This window comes from Salmo salar, chromosome ssa28 (genome assembly GCF_905237065.1).
Source record: "Salmo salar chromosome ssa28, Ssal_v3.1, whole genome shotgun sequence".
In the NCBI taxonomy this organism is placed as follows: domain Eukaryota; kingdom Metazoa; phylum Chordata; class Actinopteri; order Salmoniformes; family Salmonidae; genus Salmo; species Salmo salar.
This window is the reverse complement of record NC_059469.1, coordinates 7,559,757-7,581,213: the sequence shown is the minus strand read 5'-3', so window position 1 is coordinate 7,581,213 and position 21,457 is coordinate 7,559,757. Positions and strand designations below refer to the sequence as shown.

Below are 21,457 nucleotides of genomic sequence, written 5' to 3'. Positions count from 1 at the left end.
TTTTCCAGCTGCTAATAATCATGATATTTCATTTCAGCTTGGCATTATCATCATCCTTGATGTTTTTGAATGGGAGGATGATTGTGTGTGTGTGTGTGTGTGTGTGCGCGTAGAGACAATGCTCTCTATGAATAGCTTATAAATATACATGAGAGTCGTGGCGGCAGCATTTGAGGTGCCGCTTTGCGTTTGTCTAATTCATTTTAACAGGGGCATATCATTCCACTATGGTCCTCACGGAGCTCGTATCCCTCTTAGGATGTGTGCACCCGGACTCTTAGAATCGCCTGATTATGAACCGTTAAAAATACTGCGTTTAAAATGTACCTCTAATATCTGATTAACCTTTTGCGTGTCTAAATGACTAAGTGAGTAACCATCCGAAAACTACAAGTAGAGGGAAAATCGAGATGCGTGGTTGCAGACGCGTTTCCTTAGGTGGCTGTACATTGCCCTCTAGTTTGGGCCCATCTCTGAGAGCTGGAGCAGACAGACAGCTAACAGATGTACACTCTTATATATATAAAAAAAAGTGCTGTCTAGAACATTGAAGGGTTATTTGGCTGTCCCCATAGGAGTACCCTTTGGAGAACCCTTTTTGGTTATAGGTAGAACACTTTTGGATTCCAGGTAGAACCTTCTTCGCAGAGGGTTCTACGTGGAACCCAAAAGGGCTCTGCCTGGAAATGTAGTGGTTCTACCTGGAACCAAAAAGGGTTCTCTTATGGGGACAGCCGAATAACCCTTTTGGAACCCTTTTTTCTAACAGTGTAGAGCTGACAGCAGATAATCATCCCATGTATTTAAACACTCAAGGGTCGTTCTGTGAGAGGGCTGAAACCAGTGCTGTATGCATGCTAAGTGTACCCCACACCAAATGACCGTGTACTATCAATTCTATACAGTATGCGTGTGTGTTAGGCCACAGTAGCTTGTCAAAGTGCCGACATATAACTCTCCTCTGTCGGCAGAATGAGAGAAGGAGCTTCCATTTCCTTCTAATGTGCTGGTGGGTCCACATGCCCCACGGTATCCGACGTGCATGTAATTGAATAGCCAGATTTACATAAACCCCCATTATAAACCACATACAAGCAAAAATAAACGGTGGTTCTGCATTAGAAGGAAAAATAATCTGCTTACACTGACAAAGTTGTGATTTCGGGCCAATTGAAACCTGTCTCAATTGTGATTCAATCAGTTGTTGAAATGTTCACATTCACAATGTCTGAATGCAGACTTTGATGCAAGAATTTCTGTCTCCTTCACTCTTTCTTGTTTCTGTGTGGGTATTGTTTATCACTACGTGAGATCTGTTTGATTGAGGAACCCTGAAAGCTTCTGGCTCAGCGGGAAGCAGAGTGAGTGGGAAAATTTCACGAAGGCTGCAAATGGACTGTATTGAATGATGCGAGTGTGTTCTGATGGTGGTTATTGGAAAAGAACCACCGTGTCTCTGTCTCTTCTCCCCAGGTCAGGGCTTTTGGTCCTGGGGAAACCGCTGGACAGGGAGACAGAGGATCGCTACACTCTCGTTGTAACAGCCTCAGATGGCCATCCGGAAGGGGTAAGCCTGCGTCAATTGTCCTTCTATCCATCTATTCGTTCATCTATTCTCCGTCATAAATTACTTCATTTATCCATTCGTCTGTGTGCTGTCTCACCGTCAATCAGTTTGTGTTCATTAATCTGTTCGATCCATTCAGTTAAGCGCATGGCAGGTTGTGTAGCTAGCCCTATTTACTGTGTTGGAGGTCTGCAGTCCATTGTTTTGATCGGATCCTGGCCAAACTGGAGTAGCAGTGATTTATGTACTGTAAATAATAACAAGGAATAAGATGTTGCATAACATTAACTGGGGGTTGTTAGGTGAAAATCAGGGTTGATTTAAAATGTGCAGTCATAATAATGCAATAGCAGTGTTTGTCATCAATCATGGCCATCTTTAAAGGTTGTATCCAGTGTTGAGAGATGTGAATGATCTCAAAAGCCTTTGATGCAACCACCTACATCACTCTAATGACGGCTAAACCTTTGCCTTGTCGTTGCATATCCCGATGTCCAAAACATCTATTTCCATTTCACACTTAACGAGGAAGCCAGCAGACAGATTCATGTGACATTATTCTCTTTGATGCCAGCGGCGGCATATTTAATGCAGGTGTGACACGTTACCGTGCTGACCTTTATGGAAATGAATACAAACGTCTCTCTTCTGGCACACTCTGATACCTGAAGCACCTCCCCCTAGATTGAATCACTTAATTGGCCAATCTTTTCAGAGCTGGTCTCTCTCACCTAGTGGAGAGGGGGAACTCTCATCCTCTTCTTAAAGAGTAGTCCAGTGTGGTTGGTTGTCTCATGCAAGTAAAATGAGACAGCGGACAGTGAGTACCAGTAAAACCTCCCTCCCCTGCGCTCGCCATCATTCTCCTCCCCTCTGTGCCCTCCACGTTTCCACTTATTCTATAAAACATTGAGCAAAGTTTAAACTGCAGCCTGAGCGTGTAGGGTAAAGGCAGAGACTGAGGCCTTTAAAATTCATTGACCTTTCCAAATCAGCTGGTCATTAGCCAAGCTAATAAACAGTCCTGTAGGGACTAGGAAGGGCTCTCTGGCCTAGGAGACGCACGTACGCACCACTGTCACTGACGCTCCAGAACTGCTTGACCTCCCTTCTTGGTGATGTTTCCTACTGGATGGGGCGTGTGTTTCTCTAGGCACCTGCAGGTGTGCCAGAGGGTCCTGGAGGGCCCGGGGCCAGCCAATATTATCTGATGAGGACCACATGAGAGGGAGACAGACAGTATCTATTATACAGTCATATCAGAGGTGTCAGATAATACTCTGTTATAGATGATAAATACTGGTTGTACTGTTTGGTCTTAAAGGGGCAATCATCAGTTGTTACATCCATTTTTGAACATAATGAATTATATGTACCCATTGATTCTTGAAGAATTTTACTTATAAATGCCTCGTGAGCTTAGTTCAACTGTCGTTCCTCAGCAAAACCTTTTTTGCTCCAATGTTTTTAAACAAAGTAAATGTAAACAAACACTATATAGCGTTAAAACATGGTTAAAGCTATAATTTTCATATCACGGATGGTCAATCCTTGTATCCTTTTCTCGGTCTATGAATTTCAGAGTGGTCACATTCGCCAACCCCATCCCTCAGCATTTTTACTAAACGGGGGCGGTGGGTATGCCTTGTTATTGTTTCTACTGCTGATTACCACTTTGAAGAGACAATGCCGTTTTGGTCCTAAACAAAGCATGAGTGTTTACCTTTTTCGAAGTGCACATGCTGTGCACCATTGTTTTCATGTCAAAGCAATAGTCCTGAATTTCCTATGTATTTGTCCAGTTCACTCATTACTACCCCTCCTCGCTCCAAGTAAATGTTTCAAGTAGCGCATAGATGTTTTGCATCATGAAGTTACGCCTCATGAATAATCCCAGCCTTTCTCAAATGCTCTTTCTGACATTAAAAAACAGCAGAGAATAACACACATCCTCATTTTAGGATTATTAATCACTTTTGCATTCCTCTGGGTGTGTTGTGGGAAGGAATGTCTTTGATGTACTTTCAAAGCTAAATGCGGAGAAGACAATGAGGAAGTTAGACATTAGGAAGGGATGATGCAAAGTGAAGGGACTACCTGCTGTGAGGGCACACCTGCACACTGTTCTCTCCTCCAGTCTTCCTCTGATGAAGGGGAAGCCATATGTTCTGGGCTAATGGCGGTTTAGTCCTCCCCGTAGGCTAGTGCTCTAATGTACGGCCTGATTTGGGTTGCCGGTGTGAATACAAGGGCCACCACTAAGGAATTAGCTATAGCAATATCTGCCTAACGACCCACAGGTTGCTAATTTATTCTGTGCTGTAATTGGTTGTTTTTTTGTGTTGAATTGTTGGGCTGTTAGACAAAAGACAGAGAACCTCTAAATGATGCAACCATCTGTCTGGCTCTGACAGTTACTGTATTATCTGGTCATTCAATGAGGAATTGTCCTGTTTGGATATTGTGTTTTTTTTTTTTGATGGTCGCAGTTTCTTCATAAAGGAGGCGATTGGGGGCTTCAGTCTTTGTGATCCATCACAGACCTCATTAATCAGCATCAACATGATGGCCCAGAGCCTTATTAAATGTTCTGCTCTGATACCGCCAGCCTAAAAACGAGCTAATTGGAGAATCCATCATATTTGTGAAACAGTGAGTCAGTAAGAACACACCCAGTCAGTCTGTAGTGTCACAGACCACAGATGAAACCTTTAAAGGGCTGAGATGTTAGATGACCGGCAGTGATCACGCTTCCTTCCTCCCACGGTCTGGTAATGGTTCAGGATCACTTTAAATTGAAGAGAAGTCACAGTGATGGGTTATGTACAGATTAACTTTCCACGCTGAAATATTGGCTTTTAAATACCACACCTCTATAGCCAGCAGGTTTAAAGTGGATCTGACACCGTTTAACTACATTGCAGAAATGAAACAAACAGATAATCAGTATATTGGTCTAAAATATCACATTTGCAGTTTGTGCTTTAAAACCAATTTCATAAGAGGTTTAAGATCGCTTTATTGTTCAATTGCACACAAGGTCCAACCAAAATGTGACTTCCGCTCCAAAAGACACATACAGATTTTGGAAAGGTGCGGGGGGCTGCCACTGTGCTCCTGGGGAGCTGTTGTTACCAGATTATTTTTCTGTCTGGACGCAGGATTCGAACCAGCAACCCTCCGGTTGCTGGCTCGACCCTCTCTAACCGCTAGGCTACCTGCCGCACGATTAATAAAATTCACCGTGAATCGCTAGGTAGTCTAATAAATATTGCTATCGGGTTGTAAATCACAGCTGGTACATTTGATTTGTTACCCCGGCCATTCAGGGGATGAACCGTTTCAGTTTCACTCAACCAATACTTTGGACAAAAACGGACGAAAAGGGCAGTGATTGGGAGTCTCAACACAATCGATCTAGCGATGCAGTAGCGATGTGGTTAAGGCTATACCTTATCTATTATGTATGGTCTACTTATTTAGCAAGCTAGCTATATGACTTGATAGCTAAGTCATTTAACTAGCTGGAACCTCAAATGACAGAGCCTTGTAGCTAGCTGGCTAGCAGCTGGAAGGATGCCATGTTGTTATTGGGCTGGGGGGCACTGCAGGAGGCCGAGCAGGCTACTATTCCCCGTCTGAGAAGTTTGACAGGGTTTACTGTCCTCTGTGCTAGATTTGAACTTGTATGGTTCAGGCTAACGTTGTTGTTGTTCTGGATAGGCAACTCAAGGAGAGATGTTGCGCTGTTCCGCTGCCTGTCCAGTGGAGTGCAACATCAAAGTGCTGTTGGCATGGCTTATTTGCCTAATCTAGTTGTGATTGGTTATGGCACACCGTTTTGTGTAGATTATGGACTGACAAGTTTGTATTCGTTGTTTTATTTACTGCATTTCGATGAATGGCCCGAAGCGCATTAATGGCCCTGCTTTCCCATTAATATTACTATAGAAAGTTCACCGATTCCTGACTCTACGTCATTTCCAAACATTCTATGAATGTATGAAAACATGACAATTATCACATTCTATGTGCTCGCTTCTCACACTATGAAGAACAGTCTTATTCTTCCCAAGGTTGTACTGTTTATGAGCATATTTGAATAAGATTTGATGGTACTAAATATGTGTCGGTTCCACTTTAAGTAGTGTGATAGACTACCTTGATTAATTAACTTGCCTTCTTTGCACGAACACTCGCACTTGTCTTTTCTTACTAGCACAGACTTTGCAGATTAGCTACTTTATTGAGGAAAAATGTACTTCCTATGACTGTGATACAGTATGTGGTTGTCTCACCTAGCTATCTTAATAAGATGGATGCGCTAACTGTAAGTCGCTCTGGATAAGAGCGTCTGCTAAATGACACAAATTAAAATGTGATTACCTGCACTTGTTACCTGTTCTTCTATCGGGGGAAACGTGTGGCTAGAAGTCAAAAGGGTATTCATTTGATTAATTCAGTTTTCTAAAAGCCTTGAACTCCATGTTTTATTTTCTATAATAGACTGCAAGTCGCTATGGTCACAGGATGCTCTCGTAGCCAGCTCAAGATTAGTCCCTGTGTCATGACATCCTGGTTTCTGAAGAGATTTAATGTGCTATATCTATACGGCTCAGTAGTCTTTGTTAATCAAGTGATAATTTTGACAAGATGCACCGTCTAAAAGAACCTAAAACTAAATGTGTTTGCTTTGGGAGCATCTCGTTGTCATATCAAACACAAAAATGCTAATTCACCTAAAGCTGAGGAGATTTGTCATTCCTCACATGATGGCGAATGCAAATATATCAGCATTATTGCAAGAGCTGTAGCAGTTAATCAGGAAACAAGTGGATTTGTTGATGAAAACCCATCCTGGGCCTGAATAATGAAACCAAATGTATTATTTGATTAGAGAGTTTAAGAATGACACAGAATTTATTCACTCACATTCTGATTGGGTCAGGCATGACATACAGAGAAGTCTGCTGTGCTTTTAAGCTACTGTTTTAGAGAAAGAACTCCCGTTGATTTGTCCTGCCAGAGGCTTTGCTCAAAACAGAGATCAATATTTGTGTTGTTTTTATTCTGTGCTTCCAGACCTCCACGGCTACTGTGAATATTGTGGTCACTGATGTCAACGATAATGACCCCGTCTTCGATCCACTCATGCCCCGAAACTTAACAGTTACAGAGGAGGAGGCCAACTCTTTTGTGGGCCAAGTAAAGGTAAGCCTGCCTTTATGTATGCCACGCTGTATATTTACTGTATGGTCCACATTGCTGGCTCATACATAGCCCCTTGTATAATGCACTCATGTTAAGATCTGTCTGATGAGTAAGTCAGTGTACTGTTGCTGGCTTGCCCTGTAGAGTAATGTTTCTGTTGCACTGAATCTATCAACATGTAAATTGCAGCTTGTATAAGCAGGCATACTGTCCACGGGGCCTTTGACATTGAAATAGTCTGTCCCATGCGATTTAACTTATCTGTACCTGACCTGCAGCAGTACACCCTACTGTTCCTTTGTGGCTCTGGTGGCTCTCTCTCGCTGACTCTCCCTGTCCCATTTGGCTAATTGTAATCAGAGGCCCACAGGGAGGTTATGGCCGAGTGCCAATGGCCCCACTCTATGCTCGGCCTGTTGATCCCCCCAGCATGTGTGCCCAGCTGCCAGGAGGCCCAGAGCAGAGAGGGCCCAGGCGGCTGATGGCCCCCCACGAGCTCCCTGCCCGCTCCGCTGTTAATCATTTTCCAATTTAATAAATGTAATTTAAATCATTTGTCACCTTCAGGGACATTCTATAATGAGTAGCTTTGTTGGGCTCTGTTAAGCTGCGAGGAGTTGTAATTAGTGGTGTAGTTTAATAGGGCTGGGGATTGTTAGTGGAGTAAGCGGAGGATAATGCAGGCAGACAACTTTGGAGGGAGTCTGTGTGGTGTTGTGTGGCGCAGCACTGCGCACGGCTGTGTTGTGAATCATACGATGAATGTTTTACCTGGGTGAAGAGTTGGAGGGAAAGTAGCTGGAGCCGCATTGACTGCTGGGAATAATTGATGATCGATGCACGCACTCTGGTGTGTGTGTGTGTGTGTGTGTGTGTGTGTGTGTGTGTGTGTGTGTGTGTGTGTGTGTGTAATCAGCACGTCGCCCATACTGTCTCAGAATATGATCAGCCAAGTTGGATTTGCATCAATATGTGCATCGAAATGAGTAAGCCTTGATGGAACACTAAACGCTAAAACATCTGAGTACAGTTTCTTCCTCTATCTGGGAACACATCGAGCACAGCAGGTTCATACAGGAAATCTGAGTGTTTGCGTCGGCTGATATTGCACCAGTTAGATTCATCACTCTACCTCGATGTGGCAGTCTATTTAGTTGACCAGGTTTCTGCTCACACATTCTCTGATGGCTGCCACGCGCACGCTATGCGCTGGCGTTCTCGGTGACACGCTATTGTTGTAACATGCGCTACTCGACATGCGAGTCTGTTTTCTGTTTTCCCACCCCAGGCGCCACCTGTTTGGACTCTGCTTGTAATTATTATGTATGCTCTGGCAGTGAGCCACCACGAAGGAGCCAAGACTAATAAATGGTTAAATGAATACGTGGCATTTCCTGTCTGAAATGGATGTTAGTAGAGATGGTGGGTTACCGCCATGTGTGTTATGGTGTTATTTATGCAACATTTCTGATATATGTCCATGTCCTGTCAACACAGTTGTAATAATAATATTAATAATGTTGATCCATGTGATCCAAGGCACTGTCTGCAAGACAAATGAGTTGACTTGGCACATTCAGTGTCTGCTCCTGAGAGGCGTTTTGCTCTGTGTATCAAGCCATCAAGACACGTTACTGATTTCACTTAACGAGCGAGAGCTTCACAGACAAGTGAAGCAGAAATCATTGTACTCTCTGGCTCAGCATGCCCTCTCTTCCTCACTAGATAATGAAGCTATGCCCATATTGTAGTTCTGGTGTGATGAACGGTGTGAGACATAGCTCGGAGTCTCTGCAAATCAAATCCAATTGTATTTGTCACACGCGCCGATTACAACAGGTGTAGACCTTACAGTGACATGCAGACTTACAAGCCCTTAACCAACAATGCAGTTTAAAAAAAATACCTACAACAAAAAAAAGGAAAGAAATAAAAGTAACAAATAATTAAAGAGCAGCAGTAAAATAACAATAGCGAGGATACATACAGTGAGTACCGGTACAGAGTCAATGTGCGGGGGCACTGGTTAGTCGAGGTAATTGAGGTAAAATGTACATGTAGGTAGAGTTAAAGTGACTATGCATAGATAATAAACAGAGAATAGCAGCAGCGTAAAATAGGGGGGACAATGCAAATAGTCTGGGTAGCCATTTGATTAAATGTTCAGAAGTCTTATGGCTTGGGGGGGTAGAAGCTGTTTAGAAGCCTCTTGGACCTAGACTTGGTGCTCTGGTACCGCTTGCCATGCGGTAGCAGAGAGAACAGTCTATGACTAGGGTGGCTGGAGTTTTTGACAATTTTTAGGGCCTCCGACACCACCTGGTCTAGAGGTCCTGGATGGCAGGAAGCTTGGCCACAGTTATGTACTGGGCCGTACACACTACCCTCTGTTGTGCCTTGTGGTCGGAGGCCGAGCATTTGCCCTACCAGGCAGTGATGCAACCAGTCAGGATGCTCTCGATGGTGCAGCTGTAGAACCTTTTGAGGATCTGAGGACCCATGCCAAATACTTTCAGTCTCCTGAAGGGGAATAGGTTTTGTTGTGCCCTCTTCACAACTGTCTTGGTGTGTTTGGACCATGTTAGTTTGTTGGTGATGTGGACACCAAGGAACTTGAAGCTCTCAACCTGCTGCACTACAGCCCTGTCTATGAGAATCGGGGCGTGCTCGGTCGTCCTTTTCCTGTAGTCCACAATCATCTCCTTTTGTCTCGATCATGTTGAGAGAGAGGTAGATGTCCTGGCACCACATGGACAGGTCTCTGACCTCCCTATAGGCTGTCTCGTCGTTGACGGTGATCAGGCCTACCACTGTTGTGTCATCGGAAAACTTAATGATGGTGTTGGAGTCGTGCCCGGCCGTGCAGTCATGAGGGAACAGGGAGTACAGGAGGGACTGAGCACGCACCCCTGAGGGGCTTCAGTGTTGAGGATCAGCGTGGCGGATGTGTTGTTATTTACCCTTACCATCTGGGGGCGGCCCGTCAGGAAGTCCAGGATCCAGTTGCAGAGGGAGGTGTTTAGTCCCAGGGTCCTTAGCTTAGTGATGAGCATTGAGGGCACTACAGATGTGAGTGCTACGGGTCGGTAGACATTTAGGCGGGTTACCTTAGTAATCCTGGGCGCAGGGACTATGGTGGTCTGCTTGAAACATGTTGGTATTACAGACTCAGACAGGGAGAGTTTGAAAGTGTCAGTGAAGACACTTGCCAGTTGGTCAGCGCATGCTCGGAGTACACATCCTGGTAATCTGTCTGGCCCTGCGGCCTTGTGAATGTTGACCTGTTTAAAGGTCTTACTCACATCGGCTGCGGAGAGCGTGATCACACAGTCGTCCGGTACAGCTGATGCTCTCATGCATGTTTCAGTGTTACTTGCCTCGAGCATAAAAGTAATTTAGCTCGTCTGGTAGGCTCGTGTCACTGGGCAGCTCTCGGCTGTGCTTCCCTTTGTAGTCTGTAATTTGCAAGCCCTGCCACATCCGATGAACGTTGGAGCCGGTGTAGTACGATTCAATCTTAGTCCTGTATTGACGCTTTGCCTGTTTGATAGTTCATTGGAGGGCATAGATACAGGTTTTACCGATGTAGAATCTTAATTTGAGCCAGTTTGCTGCAGCTGGAAAAGAATCCTGCAGGAACAGGAAATGTTAATTATTATGTGGATTATACAGTTCAAGTCAGAAGTTTACATACACCTTAGCCAAATACATTTAAACTCAGTTTCACAATTCCTGACATTTAGTCGTAGTAACAATTCCTTGTCTTAGGTCAGTTAGGATCACCACTTTATTTTAAGAATGTGAAATGTCAGAATAATAGTAGAGATTTATTTCAGCTTTTATTTTTTTCATCACATTCTCAGTTGGTCAGAAGTTTACATACACTCAATTAGTATTTCGTAGCATTGCCTTTAAATTGTTTAACTTGGGTCAAACATTTTGGGTAGCTTTCCACAAGCTTCCCACAATACGTTGGGTGAATTTTGGCCCATTCCTCCAGACAGAGCTGGTGTAACTGAGTCAGGTTTGTAGGCCTCCTTGCACGCACACGCTTTTTCAGTTCTGCCCACAAATTTTCTATAGGATTGAGGTCAGGGCTTTGTGATGGCCACTCCAATACCTTGACTTTGCTGTCCTTACGCCATTTTGCCACAACTTTGGAAGTATGCTTGGGGTCATTGTTCATTTGGAAGACCCATTTGCGACCAAGCTTTAACTTCCTGACTGATGTCTTGAGATGTTGCTTCAATATATCCACATACTTTTCCTCCCTCATGATGCCATCTAATTTTGTGAAGTGCACCAGTCCCTCCTGCAGCAAAGCACCCCCACAACATGATGCTGCCACCCTCGTGCTTCACGGTTGGGATGGTGTTCTTCGGCTTGCAAGCCTCCCCCTTTTTCCTCCAAACATAACGATGGTCATTATGGCAAACAGTTCTATTTCTGTTTCATCAGACCAGAGGACATTTCTCCAAAAAGTACAATCTTTGTCCCAATGTGCAGTTGCAAACTGTAGTCTAGCTTTTTTATTGCGGTTTTGGAGCAGTGGCTTCTTCCTTGTGTAGGGGCCTTTCAGGTTATGTCGATATAGGACTCGTTTTACTGTGGATATAGATACTTTGTACCTGTTTCCTCCAGCATCTTCACAAGGTCCTTTGCTGCTGTTCTGGGATTGATTTGCACTTTTCGCACCAAAGTACATTCATCTCTAGGACACAGAACGCATCTCCTTCCTGAGCTGTATGATGGCTGCGTGGTCCCATGGCGTTTATACTTGCGTACTATTGTTTGTACAGATGAACGTGGTACCTTCAGGCGTTTGAAAATTGCCATGAACCAGACTTGTGGAGGTCTACAATTATTTTTATGAGGTCTTGGCTGATTTCTTTTGATTTTCCCATGATGTCAAGCAAAGAGGCACTGAGTTTGAAGGTAGGCCTTGAAATACATCCACTGGTACACCTCCAATTGACTCAAATTATGTCAATTAGCCTATCAGAAGCTTCTAAAGCCATGACATAATTTTCTGGAATTGTCCTAGCTGTTTAACCTGTTATGGCTAGGGGGCAGTATTTTCACGGCTGGATAAAAAACGTACCCGATTTAATCTGGTTACCACTCCTACCCAGTAACTAGAATATGCATATACTTATTACACATGGATAGAAAACACCCTAAAGTTTCTAAAACTGTTTGAATGGTGTCTGTGAGAATAACAGAACTCATATTGCAGGCCAAATGTTTTGCTTTCGCTGTAAAGCCTTTTTGAAATCGGACAGTGTGGTTAGATAAAGGAGAGTCTTGTCTTTAAAATGCTGTGAAATAGTCATATGTTTGAAAAATGTGAAGTTTTTGTATTTTTGAGGAATTTGTAATTCGCGCCACGCCTATCATTGGATATTGGAGCAGGTGTTCCGCTAGCGGAACGTCTAGATGTAAGAGGTTAAAGGCACAGTCAACTAAGTATGTAAACTTCTGACCCACTGGAATTGTGATACAGTGAATTATAAGTTAAATAATCTGTCTGTAAACAATTGTTGTAAAACCTACCTGTGTCATGCACAAAGTAGATGTCCTAACAGACTTGCCAAAACTATAGTTTGTTAACTTAGGGCTAGGGTCCCGTTAGTGGGAACTGGAGGGCGCGCAATTCAAATAAATAATTACAAATAATATGGATTGTAAACATTTATGTACATATAAGTGTCTTATATCTTCTGAAAGCTTCAATTCTTACTGCACTGTCCGATTTAAAGTAGCTATTACTGTGAAAACATGCCATGCGATTGTTTGAGGAAATATTTTTCCACCGGCACGTTTCATACATTCACAAATAACGATTAAATATTCACATACTTTTTGAAAATCTTCCTCTGATTTGTCATCCAAAGGGTCCCCGCTATAACATGTAGTGTCGTTTTGTAAGATAAAATCCGTCTTTATATCCCAAAAAGTCAGTTTATTTGGCACCATCGATTTGAGTGATCCACTCGTTCAACAACGAGAGAAAGGAATCCGAAAATCTACCCCTAAACTTTGTTTCAACAAGTCAAAATACATTTCTATTTACTCTTTAGATACCCTAAAATGTAATCAAACTATAATATTTCTTATGGAAAGAAGTATGTTCAATAGGAAACCGATTTTAGCAGGTGTGTAATGTCTTCATAGCGCCGCAAACACAAATTTACAAGACTGTGTCCTTCTGCTAAAACTGATATTTCTTATAAGTTTTTTAAGTTACAAGCCTGAAACCTTGAACATAGACTGCTGACACCCTGTGGAAGCCATAGGAATTGCATCCAGGGAGCTAATTTTCAATATGACCTTTCTCTTGAATTTCTAAGAGGATGGTCTCTCCAAAAAATACATTTCTGGTTGTTTTCCTACCATATCTATTGTTATATTTTCCTACATTATTCTAACATTTATGCAAAGTGTTTTCTTTCCAATGGTACGACTCATTTGCATATCCTGGCTTCAGGGCCTGAGCTACAGGCAGTTTACTTTGGGCACATCATTCAGACAGGAAGGGTAGAAAAGAGGTTAACAGTTAACAAGACATTTGTGGAGTGGTTGAAAAACAAGTTTTAATGACTCCAACCTAAGTGTATGTAAACTTCCGACTTCAACTGTAAGTAATGGAAATGTTCCGTAAGGAAAAATCAAGTCTGAAATTTGAAATGCACTAAATTTTTATTTCCTGCATTGCAGAAACGTTATCCTGCAGCAGGGTGATCAAATCATTAACTTTTAAAGGTCGACTTTGGGCACGAAAAATGGTCCAACTCCTCCTCTTTCTCAATTTACGAACAGAATTGTGGTGTGCATTTGGTGCGTCATCGACGTGTCATTCTGGTTCATTAGCTAAGCTAGCCACTTGTAGTGTTGACGTCATTTCGCAGGATTTGTTTTTGGATGGAAGCTGTAGAGATCGGTAAGAAATGGCACTTCTGTAGCCAAATATCTTATTTATCCATTATCAATTTTTCTAACATGCTTTAAATGAACTGGTATGATGGTGCATTGATAAGTTATACAGGTAAAAGCCGTTATTTTGCATTTTTGCCCAAAGTCAACCTTTCATTGATTGCTGAGAAGATGAATACTTTCATTACCAGGTCCTGGTTGCTTTAGCAGCTGATAGAAATGTATTGAACTCATGCCGTCACTGAATGGAGAGTTATCTTCATTATTTTGGCTCGACGATTGGGTCTTCAGACTTCAGTCGAGTCAACATGTTCTTTATTATTCTCATGGTATCTTACTGATCTCCTACCGGATGTTGTGTTCTGTACACAACAACGGCAGGAGCAGCATTTCCGTAGAATTTTTTTTTTTTTGCATTGCAATATGCTTTGAGTGAAGGCAATCTCCATTTTTATGAAAATTACAAACCGATCCCGTCTCAGTATTTCCACCAAGATTGATTAATTTACATTTCCTCGATGTATTTCATTCTCTGGTGGAAAATAAAGGTTCTGTACCACTCCAACAATGTCTCTGAAAAGAAACATTTTGTGTCCACTCTCCCTTTTTATCACAAATAATGATATGACCCAGATGCACACATGGGAGGCGGATAGTACAGTTCTCAGATTATTCATTAGAAACACGGGGCAGGCAAAGGGCAGGTCGAGGGCAGGGAGAGGTTAGTCATCAGGTCAGAGTCAGGCAGGTACAGGACGGCAGGCAGGCTCGGGGTCAGGGCAGGGAGAGGTTAGTCATCAGGTCAGAGTCAGGCAGGTACAGGACGGCAGGCAGGCTCGGGGTCAGGGCAGGCAGAGGTTTGTAATCAGGTCAGAGTCAGACAGGTACAGGACGGCAGGCAGGCTCGGGGTCAAGACAGGCAGAGGTTTTTAATCAGGTCAGAGTCAGGCAGGTACAGGACGGCAGGCAGGCTCGGGGTCAGGGCAGGCAGAGGTTAGTCATCAGGTCAGAGTCAGGCAGGTACAGGACGGCAGGCAGGCTCGGGGGTCAGGGCAGGCAGAGGTTTGTAATCAGGTCAGAGTCAGGCAGGTACAGGACGGCAGGCAGGCTCGGGGTCAGGGCAGGCAGAGGTTTGTAATCAGGTCAGAGTCAGGCAGGTACAGGACGGCAGGCAGGCTCGGGGTCAGGACAGGGAGAGGTTAGTAATCAGGTCAGAGTCAGGCAGGTACAGGACGGCAGGCAGGCTCGGGGTCAAGGCAGGCAGAGGTTTGTAATCAGGTCAGAGTCAGGCAGGTACAGGACGGCAGGCAGGCTCGGGGTCAGGGCAGGCAGAGGTTTGTAATCAGGTCAGAGTCAGACAGGTACAGGACGGCAGGCAGGCTCAGGGTCAGGTTAGGCAGAATGGTCGGAATCGGGAAAAACTCGGAGACAGAACTAGAGAAACAGGAAGGCGGGAAAGAATGCTGGTAAGACCTGACAAGACGAACTGACAACAAACAGACAGAGAACGCAGGTATAAATACACAGGGGATAATAGGAAGATGGGCGACACCTGGAGGGGGTTGGAGACAAGCACAAAGACAGGTGAAACAAATCAGGGTGTGACACCTTAACACCCTCAAGTCAATTATCACTTGCCTTTTAGTAGAATAAATGCCATTTTCAACATCAAGTTTCTTTCCATTTTTCAATTACTTTTAGCTCCCAATCTGGAGGTGAGATGTTAAGTTACTATCTTCCTTTGTTCAATGGGATCATGGTGTCGTGATCCTACAAAGTCATCGGAGTGATGATATGATCATTCTGTGTGATCCTGGCTTCTCATGTCATCTGGCTCCCGCCTTCAAGTCTGGAGTCAATGGGTGCGGAGTCAGCCTCCCTATTACCACCTTGATGATTAATGCAGGGAACCTCTGTGATCAGAGCCAGATAAGAGCGCTATCAGGGTAGAGCAGAGCACAGGACCTGGATAATGATGCACATGTAGCAACAAATGCAGAGATACGTGCAGTGTAGGCCTATACTACAGTAACAGAACACAGATGCAGGATATACTACAATGGAACAGCATAGGACAATTCTGAACACATAACATAGTTTCATAATGAGCTATATGTTCTGTTAGCTCATTAGAGTGCATTGGAAAACCACTGTCCTCAACCTCGAACAAATCCGGAGTGCAATGGAAGGATTAATGCTGTATGGATACAATACAATCCCTACAATATACAGACAGAACTGCGTAACTTGCGGTACAAACAAATCCTCCATTTGCATTACAGAGAGGACACAACAGGCTGTTTGAAGAGACGGTTAAACTGTAACACTGTGTACCTGTGTAAGGCTGTCTGCTTGTGATCTGTGTACTGCTCTCTCCCTGCTGTTGAAACTGGTGTCTCATTGTGTGTGTGTGTGTGTGTGTGTGTGTGTGTGTGTGTGTGTGTGTGTGTGTGTGTGTGTGTGTGTGTGTGTGTGTGTGTGTTGTTTATGTGTGTGTGTGGGGGGGTGCACTTACCTGTGTGCTTGTGTGTGTTGTGTATATATGACTGCATGTGTGTGTGAGAGTTCCTCCCTATTAATGTATGCATGATGCCTGCCATATGGTGTCCACATCACCAACAAACTAACATGGTCCAAGCACACCAAGACAGTCGTGAAGAGGGCACGACAAAACCTGTTACCCCTCAGGAGACGTGGGTAGATGAAGTGGGTAGAAGATGTGTCATGGGTCCTCAGATCCTCAAAAAAGTTCTACAGCTGCACCACAAGGCACAACAGAGGGTAGTGCATACGGCCCAGTACATCACTGGGGCCAAGCTTCCTGCCATCCAGGACCTCTATACCAGGCGATGACAATTTTTAGGGCCTTCCTCTGACAGACTTCAGCCACCCAAGTCATAGACTATTCTCTCTGCTACCGCACGGCAAGCAGTACCGGAGCACCAAGTCTAGGTCCAAGAGGCTTCTAAACAGCTTCTACCCCCCAAGCCATAAGACTCCTGAACATTTAATCAAATGGCAACCCAGACTACTTGCATTTCCCCCCCCTACTCTGTTATTATCTATGCATAGTCACTTTAATAACTCTACCTACATGTCCATATTACCTCGACACCGGTGCCCCGACACACTTTTTTTTGGGGGGGGTGTATTTCCGAAAACTTTATTGTTGGTTAAGGGCTTGTAAGTAAGCATTTCACTGTAAGGTGATATACCTGTTGTATTCGGCGCATGTGACAAATAACATTTCATTTAATTTGATTTGATATGGAGGGTCTAACCTCCTGTGTCTCCCTCCCTCCACCCATCCACCCACCCATTCATCCACCCACCCACCCACCCAGGCCACAGATCCAGACGCGGGGGTTAATGGCCAGGTGCGCTACCGACTAGTCAACCACGCCAACCTCTTCAGGGTCAACTCCAATGGCACCATCTCCACCGCCATGCCTCTGGACCGAGAGGTCAGGGGTCAGTATGACCTCATTGTGGAGGCGGAGGACGGAGCGGTGGAGGACCCCAGGAGGACCACACTGACTCTGTCGGTGACCGTGCTGGATGTGGATGATAACAGTCCGGTGTTCTCACAACCATCCTATACGGTCAATCTACCGGAGAATAGTCCTATGAAGACGGTCATCCTTCAGCTTACTGTGAGTTTGTGTGTGTGTGTTTGTGTGTGTGTGTTTGTGCATGATGTATGTGTGATTGCCAGCCTGTGCGTGTGTGTGTGTCCAAGAGTGCACAGTATGCTCCATGCACACTCAGGAGCCACGAGGCGGGATGTGTTTACTACTTCAAACGCTCCACAGTCCAAATGCATCCGCGAGTACATCAAAGCACACAAGGTCAGGAGGCATACGGATAGCCTAGAGCATATTGACAGAGGATATCAAAACCTCAGACATTGACATTTTTACATTGCCCTCTATTCGGTCAAGTGCACTCAGGAAAGGTCGAACAGGAGCTGAGTGGAGTAGGAACTTTTTTCACCCCATTATACTCTGAGGTGAAATGAAGTTAATTGGAAACCTGCTTGTTTTCCAAGAACCTGACTTCAGCATTGTGGTTATTTGTGTTTTCCAAGAACATGCTTCTGCTTTGATCCAAAAGTTGAGTGTATCGTCTGGACTATCTAGAATTGTGGTTATTTGCTGTTAGTCAGCCCAGAGAATACCTTTTTGAGGAGACCAGTCACATCTCCCTGTGTGAGGCTAATCATGGACATTTTCAGGTTGTGTTGGTTGATTGACAGTTTACGGCCAGACAGTGTCTGCCTGGTCCTAGTGCACTGATCCCCCTTGCAGTGTCAAACCTCTCATCACCGTGGCCTCCCGTCGCTCCCCGTTCCACACCGAGCATGCTGATAGGCTGATATTTTAGGCAGATTAGTGGAGCCACTAATGGCTGAGCTAGCATGGTCAGAGGGGGTTATCTGTGTATAGGCCCACAGCTATTCTTCCCCCTACACACTCCACGTGAACACACACACCTCCACTTGAAAAAAAAGACATGCACAACCCACACAGACGCAGGGGGGTGAATCCATTGTCAGGAGAGAGGTCTCTCTCCTAACAATGGATTTGAGTAGTTATTACTGCTTGTCACTGTGATTTGACCGACGAGTGCCAGAAACTAGAATTGCTCGATTCTTTTGTTTTTATTGTTGCCTATTGAATAAGAGACTTAAGATTCATGCTGTAACGTTGTATAATTTTCTGGCTGTTGTGTTCTTAGCTAATAGGAAACTGTTTCTTACATATACCTATTTATAACTACAGTAAAAGTGACTTTATATCAAGTCCCATAGACCAGAGATGCACTAATACAGGACACTGAACTGTTTCTTACCTGCAGTACTCCTTCCTCCTCCTCCTTCTCTTCATCTCCTCTAGGCCAAAGACTCTGACCTGGACTCCAACATCACCTTCCGTATCCGGACCCCGGAAGCCAGGCAACTGTTTGCTGTCAACCCAGTGACTGGAGAGCTCTCTGTGCTGCAGACGCTGGACTTTGAGACCCTGGCAGCCACGGACCACACCTTCGTGGTGGAAGCCCTGGACAGTGGAGGGAGCATGCCCCCAGGCCTGGCCACTGTCACCGTAAAGATAAAGGTAAGGAAACGACTGTACCTTCCCCCTGCCACCTCCATAGCAGAGACCCATCAGTTAGGCCACTGGGCTGTTTATCACTCACAAGCCAACTCCATCATTCAAAAGGAAAAATGCAGAAGCGTAGCAGAAGACCTGTGAATCTCATTTTTCATGAATACATGGCTCTCTCTCTGTCTCTCTGTCTCACTCTCTCTGTCTGTCTGTCTCTGTCTGTGTCTGTCTCTCTGTCTCACTCTCTCTGTCTGTCTGTCTGTCTCTGTCTGCGTCTGTCTCGCTCTCTCTCTCTGTCTGTCTGTCTCTGTCTGTGTCTGTCTGTCTCGCTCTCTCTCTCTCTGTCTGTCTGTCTGGCTCTCTGTCTGTGTCTGTCTCGCTCGCTCTGTCTGTCTGTCTGTCTGTCTGTCTGTCTGTCTGTCTGTCTGTCTGTCTGTCTGTCTGTCTGTCTGTCTGTCTGTCTGTCTGTCTGTCTGTGTGTCTGTGTGTCTGTCTCGCTCGCTCTGTCTGTCTGTCTGTCTGTCTGTCTGTCTGTCTGTCTCTCTCTCTCGTCTAAAACCACTAGCCATCCTCACCACCACGGAGTAAAAGAGAGATGGATGATCCTTAGCTACCTCTCATTTCTCCTGGCCTGATAAAAAGAGATTGATATTGTAGTACAGTGCTGGGATATTTCATTAGGTTTGTGAGGGCTCTATTTTGTCAGTATTGTGGCCATCTGATGTATTATGATTAAGCACCAGACACGAGCTGTATGGAGATTAGCCTGCCGTTGGCCTCTGCGCTCCTAGACCAGTAGAAGAGTAGGTACTGTAAGAGATCAGGCTTGTGAAATAGTTCTACACAGCACTTATTCAATCCCTTTGTTATGGCAAGCCTAAATAAGTTCAGAAGTAAAGAATGTGCTTAACAAGTCACATAATAAGTTGCATGGACTAACTCTGTATGCAATAATAGTGTTTAACATATTTTTGAATGACTATCTCATCTCTGTACCCAACGCATACAATTATCTGTAAGGTCCCAGTGAATTTCAACCACAAAGACCAGGGAGGTTTTCCAATGCCTTGCAAAAAGGGCACCTATTGGTAGATAGGAAAAAAAAGAAGAAGCTGACTTTCAGTATGGTGAAGTTATTAATTACACTTTGGATGGTGTATCAATACAGCCAGTCACTACAAAGATACAGGCGTAACTTCCTAACTCAGTTGCCGGAGAGGAAGGAAACCACTCAGGGATTTCACCATGAGGCCAATGATGACTTTAACCCTCTAGAGTAGATTTCTGTGGCCCCAATTAGCATAATAAAAAAATCCCCATCAAAACCCATCCGTTTAAGGTATAGAGATCTGTTTTTTGCATTGGATGTGTCTCAATCCACCGCATCCGCAGATGTTGCACTTCTGCGGTGAATGGTGGCAGAGCTAGAGTGGTGTTTGTCAGACCATGTGACTTATTATGTGACTTGTTAAGCACATTCTTTACTTCTGAACTTATTTAAGCGTGTGCGAGCAAGGAGGCCTAGAAACCTGACTCAGTTACACCAGCTCTGTCAGGAGGAATGGGCCAAAATTCACACAACATATTGTGGGAAGCTTGTGTTAGGCTACCCGAAACGTTTGACCCAAGTTAAATTTAAAGGCAATGCTACCAAATATTAATTGTGTATGTAAACTTCTGACCCACTGGAAATGTGATGAAAGAAATAAAAGCTGAAATATATCTTTCTCTCTACTATTATTCTGACATTTCACGTTCTTAAAAATAAAGTGGTGATCCTAACTGACCTAAGACAGGGAAATTTTACTAGGATTAAATGTCAGGAATTGTGAAAAACTGAGTTTAAATGTATTTGGCTAAGGTGTATGTAAACTTCTGACTTCAACTGTATATATAGTTTCCTGATCTTTCTTAAATCTCTCAGATATTGTACAGACACTTCAGAAAAAACATCCTTTTGATTTTATTTGAGGGACTATCTGTTGTCCGATGTAGTGAATCTGTTATTCAGTGCGTTTGTATGGGCTAATAGCGGTAAGGCCGAATTCAATGTTTCATTAAATATTTTTTATATCTACTTTTTTTTTTATCCTTCAAAGGGTCTTCAAAATCAAATAGCTAAATGACCTTCTTAAAACAATTCCATATGTTAGCTTACAGACATACCCAAAACACAAAAATTGTCCAGTTGTGCCGATGATTCTGCAGTGTTTCTTCCTTAATGCTATGACAGATTCTGCAGGAGATCCTGCAAAATTCTGGAAAACCGTTAATTCACTGAAACGGGGTAATTCTGCTGTTTTTCTTCCTAAGCAAATTACCTCAGACTCCTGTATTCTAAGTGAAAAAAAAGGATATTTGTGATGCTTTTAATAAGCATTTCATCTCTGCTGGTTTTTTATTTGAAAGGAAAAGTGGCCATTGTGGTACTGGCCAGTTAGTTGATTTTTCGTCTTGCTTTTCAACCGTTACTCTGAAAAATTGTAACCCTGTTTTTAGTTTCCAGAAAATAACCGAACCAGAGGTTCTAGCTGCCCTGTGTGCCATTGATACTAAGAAATCCTTAGGCGCTGACAATTTAGACCCGTACGTAAGTGTGCTGCACCTATCATTGCTGGTTCAGTGACACACATTTTTAATC

At 43.9% G+C, this 21,457-nt stretch overlaps 1 protein-coding gene across 9 annotated transcripts in view; it reads left to right on the top strand.

Annotated features, from left to right (window-relative positions):
- pcdh15b (protocadherin-related 15b) overlaps positions 1-21,457 on the top strand; it is a 214,516-nt gene that overhangs the window by 127,425 nt on the left and 65,634 nt on the right. For 8 of the 9 annotated variants that reach the window (XM_014179329.2, XM_014179328.2, XM_014179316.2 and 5 more), the window contains 4 exons: positions 1,474-1,567; positions 6,650-6,778; positions 17,056-17,364; positions 18,607-18,825. In XM_014179329.2, the coding sequence (XP_014034804.2) occupies positions 1,474-1,567; positions 6,650-6,778; positions 17,056-17,364; positions 18,607-18,825 (751 nt within the window). The remainder of the gene's footprint in view (positions 1-1,473; positions 1,568-6,649; positions 6,779-17,055; positions 17,365-18,606; positions 18,826-21,457) is intronic. The other variant, XM_014179323.2, reaches the window with a different exon arrangement.